The 14,683-nt window shown below is 39.7% G+C and overlaps 1 protein-coding gene across 7 annotated transcripts in view; it reads right to left on the bottom strand.

The window, feature by feature from the left end:
- Positions 1–14,683, bottom strand: part of Abi3bp (ABI family member 3 binding protein) — a 217,080-nt gene that overhangs the window by 152,011 nt on the left and 50,386 nt on the right. For all 7 annotated transcript variants that reach the window (XM_085832338.1, XM_085832334.1, XM_085832336.1 and 4 more), the window contains exon 2: positions 10,435–10,614. In XM_085832338.1, the coding sequence (XP_085688464.1) occupies positions 10,435–10,614 (180 nt within the window). The remainder of the gene's footprint in view (positions 1–10,434; positions 10,615–14,683) is intronic.

Here is a 14,683-nt window from a genome sequence, read left to right as displayed (position 1 = left end):
ATCTGCCAATAGCTTTACATATCTTTTTTAAAAATTGACTTCAATTCTGCTAAATTTTATGTCCTGGAAGAAACTCAAATGGCTCTAGGATTTCTAATTTTTTAATGAAAAAATTTGGATTTATTTTGAAGATTTAAAGCCAAATACTTACCTCATACTAAATCTATTTCTAGAAAAAAATAACTCTGATGAAAGTGCCTTTAGATAAAGAGAAAAAATAAATCTATCTTAAGGGGTACTCACAGCTTAATCAGACTTTGTGAGTCTCCAACTACTCCCAGATCATTAGTTATGTTTCTAAGTTCAAAAGAACATGGAAGAAAAAAGAAATACAAGGCCCTTAGGATCTTCAACTCATAGGACTTTATTTAGATGGAGTATGGAGGGAGACAGCTCGCTTGCTCGCTCTCTCTCTCTCTCTCTCTCTCTCTCTCTCTCTCACACACACACACACACACACACACACACTTAACCTTAACAGTGATGCTAAATCCAGGGGTACCCAAGTTCTTGGTACCTGTAGTTAATGGTACCAGCTACCCAGGAAGCTGACACAGGAGGACCCCTTGTCCCCCCCCCCTCCCCGTGTTCAAGGCCAGGTGAACAGATAGTAAAATGAGGCCAATGGTAACAGCAGTTCACATGGGGTATGCTAAAAAAAAAACTCAAGTCTGTTTGATAAACACAGAGAGGGCCATAAATGGTTTCTTTCCTGGCCTCCTGTGGAGATGAGGCACCACCACAGATCATGTGGGCAATCATTATAAAGGCAGTGGTGGTGGCAAAGCACAAGTCTTTGGGGCACAGTTGTTACGCATCAAAATTCGCATATTTAAGAATTAGGTAGTGATGATGCTCGGCCTCTTAAAAAAAAAAAAGGAAAGGAATTTTATAGGAGATCACAGGAGCAAACCACTAGGAGTTCCAATTGTAGACCAAAAGATTCTTTCTAAAGTGGTGGCCAGCCGTAAAACACGGGGTTCTCAGCCAGTTTGCTGGAGTCATTCTGGACCTGTACTGACTAGCTACATAGCCTTAAGACATAAACTTAATTTTTGTTTTCCTTATGGATAACGTTATGGATAAGAGCAGTGATTCTCAATATCCCTAATGCTTCGACCCTTTAATACAGTACGACCACTACCATAAAATTATTTCCTTGCTACCTTAAAACTGCAATTTTGCTATTGCTATGAATTGTAATGTCAATATCTAGTTGACATGCAGAATATCTGACATACATCCCTCGTGAAAAGGGTCCTTCAGCCCTGAAAGAGGTCGAAACACACAGGTTGAGAACGGTTTAGTAAGAGAATTTGAAAACTGCTATTTGCCCAACAGCTGTCTCTTGGGAGTTTGGTAAGCACCCATCTTCATTGATGACAGCTGTTTTCCTATTGCTAATTATCTAAGGGTTCAATTAGGGAAGGGGGCTTCACATGGTCTTCACAGCCGCTCTGCATCCCTCCCTTCTGTTGTTCGTCCTGCCTCCTTCCCAACAGTTTTCTTCCAACCCAAGCTCCACTTCTGTTTTCACGAACAAATCCACAACTGCTTTCTTGTGATGTTTGCCTCCAGGAGAATAAGTGGTGACAACCTCCACCATTTTAACCTTTATGACGCTTCCACACAAAATGATGTGCAGATGCATAGTTACGTAGAGATTAAGAAAGGGACGCTATGAGTCTAAATTGCAATGATACATGAAACACATACTTTTTTTCTTGTTGTCTAGTCAAATATAAAACTTAAGGGAAGACTCAGTGAGATGGCTCAGTCAGGAAAGTGCTTGCCACGCAGATGAACAGATGTCCTCAGTCCCCAGGACTCACATTGGAAAGAGAGAAATGGGTCTCAGATCCTGAGTGTCAGCCCTCCAGCCTACACCCATGAAAATTAACTGTAATAAGTGCCTTAAAAGTCAAGGATCAAGCTTGGAACTACAACTATGGATTCTAAGCAGCACCTGGTCTGAGGTCACCAAGTGCAGTGAGGCAGCTTCAATATACTTCTCCACTTGATGATTAGACCCTGACCATGTGAGTGCCATGTGCGGCCACACTTGGGCTGCCACCACAGCCTCTGATTTCGCTTTGTCCTTCTCAAGAAAACATCTTGGGACAAAAGAGTGAGAAGAATAGGACTGTTTTTAGTTACTCATTCCTCTACTAAAATAACTTCTATGATTTCCTGGCCTCACATAAGGCAAACAGCTTTTATTCGGCACTCAGTGCCGAATAAAAAACCAAATCACACAACCCAACTTTGACCAAGCTTTTTCACTCTAGACACTAAAATCTTGCATAAACCAACACTGCAGTAGAAATATAATAGCCCAACCCTTGTTAGCAGCTGCAACAAAGCTCAGAAACATGAAGACCTAGGCCATTTAACTTCTAGGAGAAACTGATAAAAATGAATAAAGCACGTACACTCTATGCTAGGACCTAGATCAATCTAGGCATCATCTATCCAGTCTTCACAACACGTCTGGAAGATCAGAAACGTTAAATAAATACCTTACTCCAAACCACTCCACAGTTAGCAGGGGTATCCAATTTGAATCCAAGTCTGTTTGACTCAGAAGTCTTTTTTTCTACCCGCTTCCTCGCAAGTAAAGGATAAACTTTCTTAGGACACAGGAGTCACCATTCTGGCTCAGAGCTCCTTTCTGGATACAGCATCTGATGGGACTCAGTGCTAGTCCCTGAATCAATCCACAAGATGGTGCCTGGAAGTGCCCCGAGAGGCCCACAGCTGCACAAAATGTGCTCTTTGAAAAACACGTGCAACTGTAAGAATTCAAACTCTTTTCTTTACCAAATATACTGAATTCCTAACACCTGACTGGAAGGCAAGCTCTTCAGTTGGCATTCATGTGATTTTTGAGTAGAGAGACGCTTTCTCATTTGTTATTTGAGCCAGAAAGGAAAGCTGTTTGCCTTATGCTACCCAGTTAATAGATTCTCTCTCTCTCTCTCTCTCTCTCTCTCTCTCTCTCTCTCTCTCTCTCTCTCTCTCTCTCTCTCTCTCTCTCTCTCTCTCTCTCTCTCCCCTCTCTCTCATTTGCTCTCTTTCCCTCTCTCTCTCTTTCTCCCCACCCCCCTCTCTCTAGCATATTTTAAAAAATAATCAGCAACATAAAACTGAGCGGCAGGGCCATGCACAATGGCACAGCCTTTGATCGTGTTGCTCACTTGGGCACAGGTGAGCCTCTGTGACTTCAGAGCCAGGCTGATTCAGGATATGAGTCAAACAATAGAGAAGTAGAAGCCTAGATGATCTGTTTGCTAATAATTTTGGATTTTTAAGACCCACTTCTGGACTCTAGTGGGCATTAAGTAAATTTTTCTACTGCTTCAATCAATTTACTAAGATCCCACCCCCCCCACCCCCCTTTTTGAGACTCACTCAGTATAGACCAGGCTGGACTCCTGGTGGCTATAATGGATAGTAGCTACCACACAGCTATACTTAAGTCAGGCTTTATCAAATTTTATCTGCATATAAATTTTAAAATATAAGAAAGAATGATGAACTTCACTTTGTATATAAGAGTAGTAAATGACTTGGAAAAAGCCAGTTAGTACTTAGTATAAAGATATGAAAACAAATCCAGATTCGTTTATCAGTGACTAGTAAGAGTATCAGTCCACATATCATTAAATATTACCCTGAATATTTCTGAAAAACAACTTCTCATGTCACATGTGAGCTATTATAGTAAACACATCCTTCAACTATTGAAGTATGTCAGGCAATGTGGCATAATAGTCCTTGTTTTGAAAGTAAAAATAACTTATTTCATTTGTCTAAAGTCCAGTGCACTGGAAAAAGAAATGCTATTATTCTATTACAAAGGGGTGCATTGGTGCTATAAAAGATGCTTTCTTTGCACAAAGAAATAAAATTTCCTTGCTCATCCACTCTCAAGGGATTTCAGCTCATCAGTTTGCAATCCTGAAATCATCACCTCGCCACAGCCTATCTGTGAAAAATTGACCTGCTACTAATGAACAGAACAGACAATGGCCTTATGGGAAACTGGCAGCAGAAAGACAAAGATGTGAATGTCAAGACTGCAGGTTGTGACAGGTAGATAACTGTGATATGTGAGGTTACACAACAAAGGAAATTTACTTCACAGGTAGAATTAAGGTTGTTAAAATCAGCTGGCCTAAAATAAGGAGAGCATCCAGGCTTATCTAGATGGGCTCAATACAAAGAGGCCAGGGTGACTTGCTGTGATAGGACAGCTTGGTCTACTGTTGTCAACTTTAAGGTAGAAGAGGCACGCAGGCCATTCGTGAAGCTGGAAAAGGGCAAGACACCACACACCGCTCAGCCACCAGACAAGAATGTAACCTACTCAACACTTTGATTTTAACCCACTAAGACCCAGCCATCCTTCTGAGCTACAACTGTAAGATGATGTTTATAATGTTTTAAACCTCCAAGTTTGTTATAGGTTATTACAGCCACAGAAAGATAGTGTGTGCTGGCTAATGAACCAGGAATAATGAATGCAAACAGTCAGGCAAGGTTCTAAGCAATCAATCTCACGAATTGAAAAAGATCATTTAATTTAGAACATGAGTCTATTCTGAAGTAATAAAAACAAAAGCATACAGATTTCTTAGTATAGAGAAGTGTGACAAAACAGGGCTGGAGAGATGGTTCAGCAGCTAAGAACATGAGCTACTCCTGTAGAGGACTGAAGGAGCTCAGCTCAGTTTCCAGCATGGTAGGTGGCTCACAACTGCCTGTAACTCCAGCTCCAAGAGATCTAAAACTCTTTTTTGGCCTCTGCAAACATATAAAATCACACACACACACACACACACACACACACACGTGCAGTCATGTATGTGTGCAATTAAAAATAACAATAAACCTTAAAAAAAAAAAGAAACACAAATGGAGGGACCTTAGATGACAAAAGGGAGAGACCTTAGATGAAATGCCCAAAGTAGGGAGAGGGAACTTGTAGAACCTACCTCCAGTAGAAAGACAGGGCATTAAGTGGAAGGATGGGGTTGCCATCCCACAGTCAAAAGCTCTGACCTAGAATTGTTCCTGTCTAAAAGAACTGCAGGGACAAAAATGGAGAAGAGGAAATGAGGGAAAAGAGGTCCAGTGACCAGCCCAACTTGGGGTTCAGCACAAGGGGAGGCTCCAAGGCCTGATGTGAGGAGCAGTGTGGCCACGGCCCCAAGATGACACCCGGGATGGCTGCCAGGCAGGTCTTATGACCTGTGCCTGACTTTCTCATTACCTCAGACTTAGCCACATCACAGCTGCCTGCACTGCACATATGCCATGCCTCGTCAGCTCGCCTGAGGTGTCATCATTTGCTGTGAACCAATGGACTGCCGTTATGTGACTGGGGTGATTGGGAGGAGTCAGTAGGGTATTTAAGGCACGCCCCAGGGTTGTTGGGGGAATCCCGTTCCTGCATTGCAATGTGAAGTGTTCCTGAATAAACCTGCTTGAAGAAGGACAATGTGGTATTGTGTCTTTCCTGCTGGTTGGGGTGGATGTGACAGCCTGACACTATTACTGATACTGTAATGTACTTACAGACATGGCTGCCTTCCAAGGGGCCTAATAAGCAGCCGAGACAGAAGCAGATACGTACACACAAAAGTCAAAGACCCCGAAGTTGAATTAGGGAAAGGCTGGAATAAGCTAAGGAGGAGGGCAACCCATAGGAAGACCAGCAGTTTCAACTAACCCAGACCTCGGAGATCTCTCAGAAACTGAGCCACCAACCAGGCAGCATACACCAGCTGATATGTGGCCCCCAACATGTGTATATATACAGCAAAGGACTGCCAGGTCTCGCCTCTATGAGAGACGATGCACCTAATCTTTGAAAGACTTGAGGCTTCAGGGAATGGGGAGACCTGATGGCGGTGCTGGGGGGAGTATGGGGACATGTTCTTGGAGATGGGGGTGGGGGAGTAATGAGATGAAGAACTGTCAGAGGGCAGAATGGAAGAGGGATAATGACTGGACTGTATAAAAAGATTAATGATTTTAAAAAACAAAACAAAACATGAAAAGGAGCTGGAAAGATTAAAAGCCACAGATGGAGATGAGTATAAGGATTCACTGTCTTTTGGACACAGGAGGGAAGCTGTTAAGGACTCACTACAGTTGCAGTAGCACACACAAAACCCATGCAAGCTCAAGCTAAATGGAATCTCAGTGTGAGCAGGGGATTTGGGCACACATTCCCATGCCCAACTGTGGGGATATTGGCAATTATTAGCCGCTGGGAGAGGAAGAGATGACTTTCTCTGAGAATGTAGCCCCTGGTAAGTTGACCAGCCTCCAGTGGAAGACCATATTTGGACAGCAAGAATTGGACTTGAACGATTATTTTTTTAAAGACATAAAGTTGGATGGATACAGAAGGGAGTTAGATTTGGGAATGGTTCAAGAAGAGGTTGTAAATATGGTCAAACATATAAAAAACATTCAAAGAACTAATAAAATAAAATGAGTCCCCCTGTTGGTTGTCCAATGCAGAGTGGTCAGCCTTGAAACTATATACACACAAACAACAAAAACAAATGCAGCAGGTTCTATTGGTATACATTTATGTATACACACACACACACACACACACACACACACACATAATGAAAATAGTCTGGGCAAAAGAGGCTATCAGCTTGAGAGTAGGAAAGTACAGGAAGGGTTCATGAGAAAGGAGAAGGAGCTGGAGGAGGGAAAAGGGGGGAAATGATGTAATTCTATTAAATAAAATTTAAAAGCAAGAAATATAAAAAGAGAAAAAATATTGAACTATTTTATGCTTTTACTAGAATGTTAGAAAAGGAAAGGGATTAATAAAAAAGAAAGAAAAGAAATGCATTGATCTAAGGGGCAAGTTAGAGTTTTAGGTATGCCACATGAAATAGCCTACTAGGCATTCCGAATCTTTGTCCCTAAGGCTCCTTAAAACACAGTGATTAGTCTATGATTTCCTCTGAATGGCATAGGTACTGACTTGCCTGGTAATCAAGCTTAATTAAACGACCTCTTTAAATCTAAATAGCTTTGAGTTTATTATAACCTATGCCACAAATACTTGGTGGTGTCCATGCAATGCAAATCATCCTGACCTAACTCATTAGAGAGAAAATGTAGAGCCCAGAGGTTGGAGTCTCATCAGTGAACATTTTTCAAAGTAGTGATCATGGCATAGAAAAATAATCTTAGTGTTTCTAATGGTTAGCAAGACCCTAGTGCATCCCAGCAGATGACATGACAGAAAGAAAAACAAACAGACAGACAAAACCCTTAGATGCAAGAATTCCTCCTGGACCCCTAAAAGCCACCTCTAATGACCATCAACTGACCTTAACTATTGTTTAAAAAGTAAATTTTTAGCTTTCTATGTGGGAGAAGCATAGCCAAAGAATGAAATAATTGATAATAATACAAAAGAAAACAAGCTAGGCCAGATTTAGAAGGGGACAATGGTTCAATTCTTATAAGCCTCGCTATTATACCCCAATCAGGGACATTGACATCCCAGGTACAGCAAACACCCCATCTAAAACCAGATTAAAGAACTCTTATTCTTTCTCTAAATGCAAACAATATTTTCTGTAGCCTGAAGCCAGGAGACACCAATCCCTGGTCACACAGTTCCTCTACTCCGGTCTCTTCTCTCCCTTCCAATCACCAGGTAATAGTCCAAAGCTGGCCATTAAAATTATTCTTCAATTTGGCCTCCTGAAATTTCTTCAAAGTGATAACGTGTTTCCTTAGTTTATCAGACCACACACCATGCAGCTACACATCTGGGAACTAGACTTTTTCTTCCTTATTCTTGGAGACCTTAGCCCTTTGGGAAGGTCAAATGTGGTAATCATATCCATTGGAAAAGATTGCCAGCAGCAAATACAGTTTAACTAGAGGATAATATTTGTCCTTAGCACATATCTCTCCTTAGAGGTTGGGTATGCTTTCACATAGATCTCACCCTAAGCCCTTTTGCTGCTGAGTGGATCATGAGACTAGGAAGATGGTCGACACCTCCTAAGAGCACCAGTGGCTCTGCCACCTTCGTTACTCCTAAGATGGATTAGCAAAATACTCTAGGATTTTCTTGAGTATAAGTGACAGGTTAAAAACTCTAGATCACCTGTCAAATAAGTATGCATATGTTACAGCATCTCCAGATGTGGAGTATTTTCCCTTTTATTTTTACCTGGCCTCCATTTTTATACCATCTACAGGACCAGAGAACATCATTTGACATATTGAAACTCTTAATAAATATACTGAGGATGCCTTAAGTGGCACAGTGCAGGGAATGTTTGTTCTTCATTCTGAGGTCTAAAAGATGATTGTTTTTAAAAAGCAATTCTACAAAACCGTGTGAACTTGGATATCCTCGTGAAGCTCAGGGAGCACTTTTGCTAATATTGAGGTCTAAAGAGCAGGGTCAGGATCATATCTCTGGCCTGGGTGGATTCAGAACTGCATGGATGTTCATTAGTAGATAACTGTCTAAACCTTGTAAGATTATCATCTGGCCAAAAACTCTCTGAAAAAATTCCAAAGACAAATTCTTGTCACCTCCTTACAGATGAACATGAAAGTGCTCTTTAGGAAAACCTGTCTGTTCTAGAGAATTTTGGATAATGTAAATCCTATCTAACATGTAGGTTGTCTCCATTCTCCAATAGGCTATCATCTGTACTACAAAGAAAAACACACAACAGAAATAGCCAGCTAAATTCACTCTGTGGACAGCCTACCCAATAACTATTCAAATTTCCCTAGATACCAATGATATTCTAAGAGAAAAGGAAAATATTTAAGATCCATAAGGTAATATATGATGTGGACTTTATTTAGACAGTGATTCAAACGGAGCAAGACTAAAAAGACCTATGTAAGACCACATGAGAAATTTTAAGTATAAACTAGGTATTAAAAGACATTATAGGATTAATTGTAATAATATAATAAAGTTATGGAATTATTAAATTAGTTCTCATATGCTAGAAATGCATACTTGATTTTAAAAGTTTAACTCTTTATGCTGTAAAATACTCTAAAGAGCAGTATGCATGAACACATAGAACATTAGCACAATGACATGTATTTAACATGCATTGTAAGCCATTCATCAATATTATCTCCCTTGATTTTGAAAATTTATACAATAAAATGCTAGGGACAAAAATAATAAAATAATGAGTCCCCAGCCTACTTGATCCACTATCTTTATTTTTAAAAAATGAAAGATTGGATTATTTAAGCTGAAAATTCTCTTTATAGTTTTCTACACAACTTAAAAGTTAAAATTAGTAATTTGACTTCTACCATTTTAATATTTAATTATTTCACTGGCTATAAAGAAAGCTAACAAATGACCAGTTCTCTATTTAAATACATACCACGGAATATTTGTAAACATTCAAGTTCTTCATGGAATTTGTTATTATACTTGTCAAAACTGCCTAATTCTCAGAGTACAAGGATAACGAACTCTCGGGGTTGTTTAAAGTGGTTTTCTTACATGTAAAATCAAGTTACTCGCTAATTATCAACATTATCTTTAGTTACTTATTAATAATATTATCTCTTGGCTGGCATTAAGGAGCAGCAGAGACTTTTCCGGGAGAAACAACAGACAAAAGGACAAAGTCAATTCATCTTGACATTCTCACTGCACACACTAGAGCCAATATATGAACACATGGGATCAAACTTCTAAAGTTCAGAGACAGACTCTTAAGCAACATCTTAGCAGGGAGAAAAAAATGTGAATTTCATCTTAGAGGTTCAGAATTCTCACAATGAATCATCCTTTTCAAAGCATTTAATCCTTTAAAAGGATTTTATTTACATTTCTTTTCTTAGAAAAAGCAAGAAGATGGCTTGCATCCTGAGACTCTAATTTTACATCATTAAAATATTTTCAAAGAAATGCATGATTTTATAATCCATACCAAGCTTTAATCTCTTTGTTTGAAATAATTAAAAAACTTTAAAGTGTAATATGTTTTCTTTCCAATGATAACATCTTATAAAAAAGATAACTCAAAATCTATAGTTGTCATCTTCTACCATAAGAAAGTAAAAACGACAGAAAGAAAATTAGTCATATAAACAATGCCATAAGGGTTAACTCCAGGATCTCAGGTATTTCTTTCCCTTTTTTATTCAATTAGGTGGGGAGGGATTACAGGTTCAACAGCTGTTAAGACAATAATTTCTTCAAGCAATAAAAAGTTTTAGTATAAAAAACTTGGGCTCCAGGTCCCAGTTACAAAAGTGATTTGTGTTGCCACACTGGGCTCAGCCAAGGATGTAGAATAAATGTTTCTCATCTTCCATGTTTGGGCATCTTAGTGCAGTTACTTCTTACAACCCATCCATGAGTCTGGTCCCCAAACACCTTACCAACTACAGCCTCTGTGAATTTCCCTTCTGTGGGAAGAGGGAAGTACTGGTTTGGAGACACATTGCTGCCATATCCCAGGAGAAAACCTTCCAGCTTTACGTTTGGATTTGGACGCAGGAACTTCAAGAGGATGGAGTCGCTGGTGGTATTGATGTGCACTTTCAAGCTTGGCTTTTTACCTGATCAGAGAAACATAGGTAAGTGCCTGATATTTCACCCCCTCCACAGGCTGCAACTACCACCCCTCAGCAACCCTTGCTTCCTGGAGGCATCATTCGTAGAACAAATGCTATCTCTTTGGCTTCTTAGTATGCTCAGATGACCAAAACATTGGCTAACATTAAAATCAAGTTAGATGTGCTTAAGAGTGTATAAAGCAGACTAATATAAAAATAAAAATATTGAGAGGTCTAATTCTTGGTAGACTGTTACTAAAGGGGTGGGTGAGTAGGGGAGAGGTGTTGGGTAGCGTTAGGGAGGCTCATTTTTTATTTTTTTATCCAAAGTGGGCCAGAATATTCATTTTATATACATCACTAAGATATGGTGCAAGGAGCTGATGTTTCTTATTGGTAAAATTTAACAAATGTACTTTGAAATATCCCGATATCCTTGGGATGCTCTCCAGACCCTTACCCACAGGTTTTGGTAACTAATAGGTCAGGATATGGAGTAAGAAAGAAAGTTTCTGGTATAGGACTTATTGAGGTGCTGAAATGGGTGATGTTGCATGCAAGAACACTTGAAAACCAAAGTAGGGAGTCAGATCTCTAAAACTGGAGTTATATGGTAGAAAACTAACCTGTGTGTGCTGAGAAATAAACTCTGGTCCTCTATAAAGGCACGATGTCCTCTTAGCCACTGAATCAGATCTCTCCAGCCCACCATGTGTACCTTAGTCAATTGTTAATTTGTTTCATTAAGGAGTCATACCTATTTAAATGACCCTTGCTGGTCAAGGCCTGGTTCATGAAATAAATATAAACTATACTCATAAAATGTAGTCTAATATTTTTCTAAGGTGGCCCAAATTTCTGAATTATAAAACATGTCTGCCTCAAAAGTCTAGGGTCATGGGTTTTTCTCTTCTTTCTGCAAATATTGTTGCCCTTTTAGAAGACTGCCTTTACTGCCTTAAGACTGATTTAACAATTCACATCCTGTTTCTCATTTTCCAAAGTCATACATTGGACAAATGCTAACCATCACATCAGTAAAACATGAGACCCCCACAATAGTCGCACCAAAGATGTTATTGTACCTCAGCCCAAACGATTCTGAACAATCTTGATCAGTGTGGGACTGTTAGGTTTTGTGTGGGATATGTTCTTTTGAGACCTTGCAAGTTAAATGTTTGGTCTCAGGCTGGAGGATCGAATCACTGAGGATAGATCATGAGAACTTTGACTTCATCTGTAGGTTAATCTTTTGAATGATTTATAATAGGGTGACATTAATATGTAATGGTGGAAAGCAGAAGGTAGAACATATGTGGGGGAACAAGGTCACTAAGGACATTTTCTAGAAAGCTCCATCTTATCTCTGGCACCACCCTGTCTCTCTGCTTCTTTGTGAACAACAATGCTCTACACTGTAATTTCAGCACAGGGTTGTGCATCAACACAAACTCAAGGCACCCAGGCAACTGACAATGCACTGAAACCCATCAAAGCATGAACCAAACTAAGCCTTCCATCCTTTTAATATACTTCTTTTGGGTATTTGTCACAGTGACAAGAAGCTAACTAACCTAGGTACATAAAAGGATTGCTTTAAGCCTTTGAAAGAAGAAAACTATTTCCTTCAAGAGAGCCACACTATGGGACTCACTTCTACCTTAGCAGCCAGGAGGATAAGTCCTAAGTATGTACATATTACTTTCCACTTCCCCCAAACAAAATGATTTATAAACTTTTCATTCTTGGTTATTGAAAACCATAGACACTGAGTGTGGTGGTTTGAATATGCTTGGCCCAAGGAGTGGCACTATGAAGTGGTATGACTTTGTTGGAGTAGGTGTGTGTCACTGTGAGTGTGGCCTCAAGACCCTCATCCTAGCTGCCTGGAAGTTAGTCCCCATATAGCAACCTTCAGATGAAGAGGTGGATCTCTCAGCTCTGATTGTACCATGCCTGCCTGGATGCTGCCATGTTCCTGCCTTGATGATTATGAATTGAACCTCTGAATCTGTAAGCCAGCCCCAATTAAATGTTGTCCTTATAAGAGTTGCCTTGGTGGCTCCTCAGAAAATTGGACAGCAATTCCTCTCCTGGGCATATACCCAGAAGATGTTCCAACTGGTAGTAAGGACACATGCTCCACTATGTTCATAGCAGCCTTATTTATAATAGCCAGAAGCTGGAAAGAACCCAGATGTCCCTCAACACAGAAATGGATACAGAAAATGTGATACATTTGCACAATGGAGTACTACTCAGCTATTAAAATAATGAATTTATGAAATTCTTGAGCAAATGGATGTATCTGGAGGATATCATCCTGAGTGAGGTAACCCAATCACAAAAGAACTCACTTGATATGCACTCACTGATAAGTGAATTTTAGCCCAGAAACCTAGAATACCCAAGATACAATTTGCAAAACATAAGAAAATCAAGAACAAGGAAGACCAACGTGTGGATACTTTATTCTTCCTTAGAATAGGCAACAAAATACCCATGGAAGGAGTTACAGAGACAAAGTTTGAAGCTGAGACGAAAGGATGGACCATCCAGAGACTACCCCACCTGGGGATCCATCCCATAATCAGCCACCAAACACAGACACTATTGCATACACCAGCAAGATTTTTCTGAAAGGACCCTGATAAAGCTGTCTCTTGTGAGGCTATGCCAGTGCCTGGCAAATACAGAAGTGGATGCTCATAGTCATCTATAGGATGGAACATAGGGCCCCCAATGGGGGGGCTAGAGAAAGTACCCAAGAAGCCAAAGGGGTCTGCAACCCTATAGGTGGAACAACAATATGAACTAACCAGTACCCCCAGAGCTCGTGTCTGCAGCTGCATATGTAGCAGAAGATGGCCTCGTCAGCCATCGTTGGGAAGAGAGGCCCCTTGGTCTTGCAAACTTTATATGTCCCAGTACAGGGGAATGCCAGGGCCAAGAAGTGGGAGTGGGTGGGTAGGGGAGCAGGGTGGGGGGAGGGTATAGGGAACTTTCAGGATACCATTTGAAATGTAAGTGAAGAAAATATCTAATAAAACAATTGAAAACAAAAAGAGTTGCCTTGGTAATGGTGTCTGTTCACAGCACTCAAACCCTAACTAAGACACTAAGTGACTTATTGAAAATCAAAAGAAGGAACTTACAGTTTACATTCCACAGTTTACATACACAGTTTAGTTCTTCTAAATTATGGCAATGGCAACTAGATACACTCATGATGCCCATTACTTTGTACATTTACTGCAGTGTCAAAACTAAGTCTCAAAGTTCTTGGCGCCTAGATTAGCCCCAAGGCCACTGCTATTGCTTGACGAAGTTAGGAGTGGTCAAGCCATGGGCCTCACGTTGAAGGCTTTGGTTTGACTTAATTTCACCAGGTTTTAATTAAATGATGTATAATTTAGAAAAAAAATATACTTTTCCAAATCAATTTTTCCCCTTTAATCAACGTTCCTACATTGGCCCCAGAATTACTCCATTTTTTTTTCTCTCAATAGAAGGGATGACATGTATGTCAAGGACACATTTTTCTGCTTTAGATGGTGGTCAAATCTCACAAAAAGTTGAAACACAGCTAGGCTGTTTGCAGTATTCTGAGAGGATATAAAAAATGTCTTTTCAAAATGTATCGAAAAACCAAAAAAAAAACTTTTTGAAACCCATCCCACAGGCAAGACCAATCCTTGAAACTACTGTCTATATTAGTATTCAATGATACTTTATACCTGGACAATACTCTAATATTGGGGACTCAGATTTCTGTGCATCACACATTAATTTTAATCTTTAATGATAAATAATCTTCATTATGAGTTATTATGGTTTGATTCTATTATGGATATTTAACCTTTAGACACTTAAATATAATGTTGTCACTTACAAAGTTGGCACTCAAAAACTGTGTAAATTTACCAAAAATTCATAATGCTTTATTTAGGTGAGTTTATGATTTTGAGTTGATCTGGATTGATAGATATCTAACTACATGTGGATAGAGGGACACTAGTTAGACATGCCTGATGGTTTAAAGCTCATTCATGTAATAAAAGTTATCTTTCAG

This window comes from Mus caroli, unplaced genomic scaffold (genome assembly GCF_978045245.1).
Source record: "Mus caroli unplaced genomic scaffold, Mus_caroli_1 scaffold_17, whole genome shotgun sequence".
Taxonomy (NCBI): Eukaryota; Metazoa; Chordata; class Mammalia; order Rodentia; family Muridae; genus Mus; species Mus caroli.
Note: the sequence above shows the minus strand (reverse complement) of the source record. Positions and strands in the feature narration are given on the sequence as shown.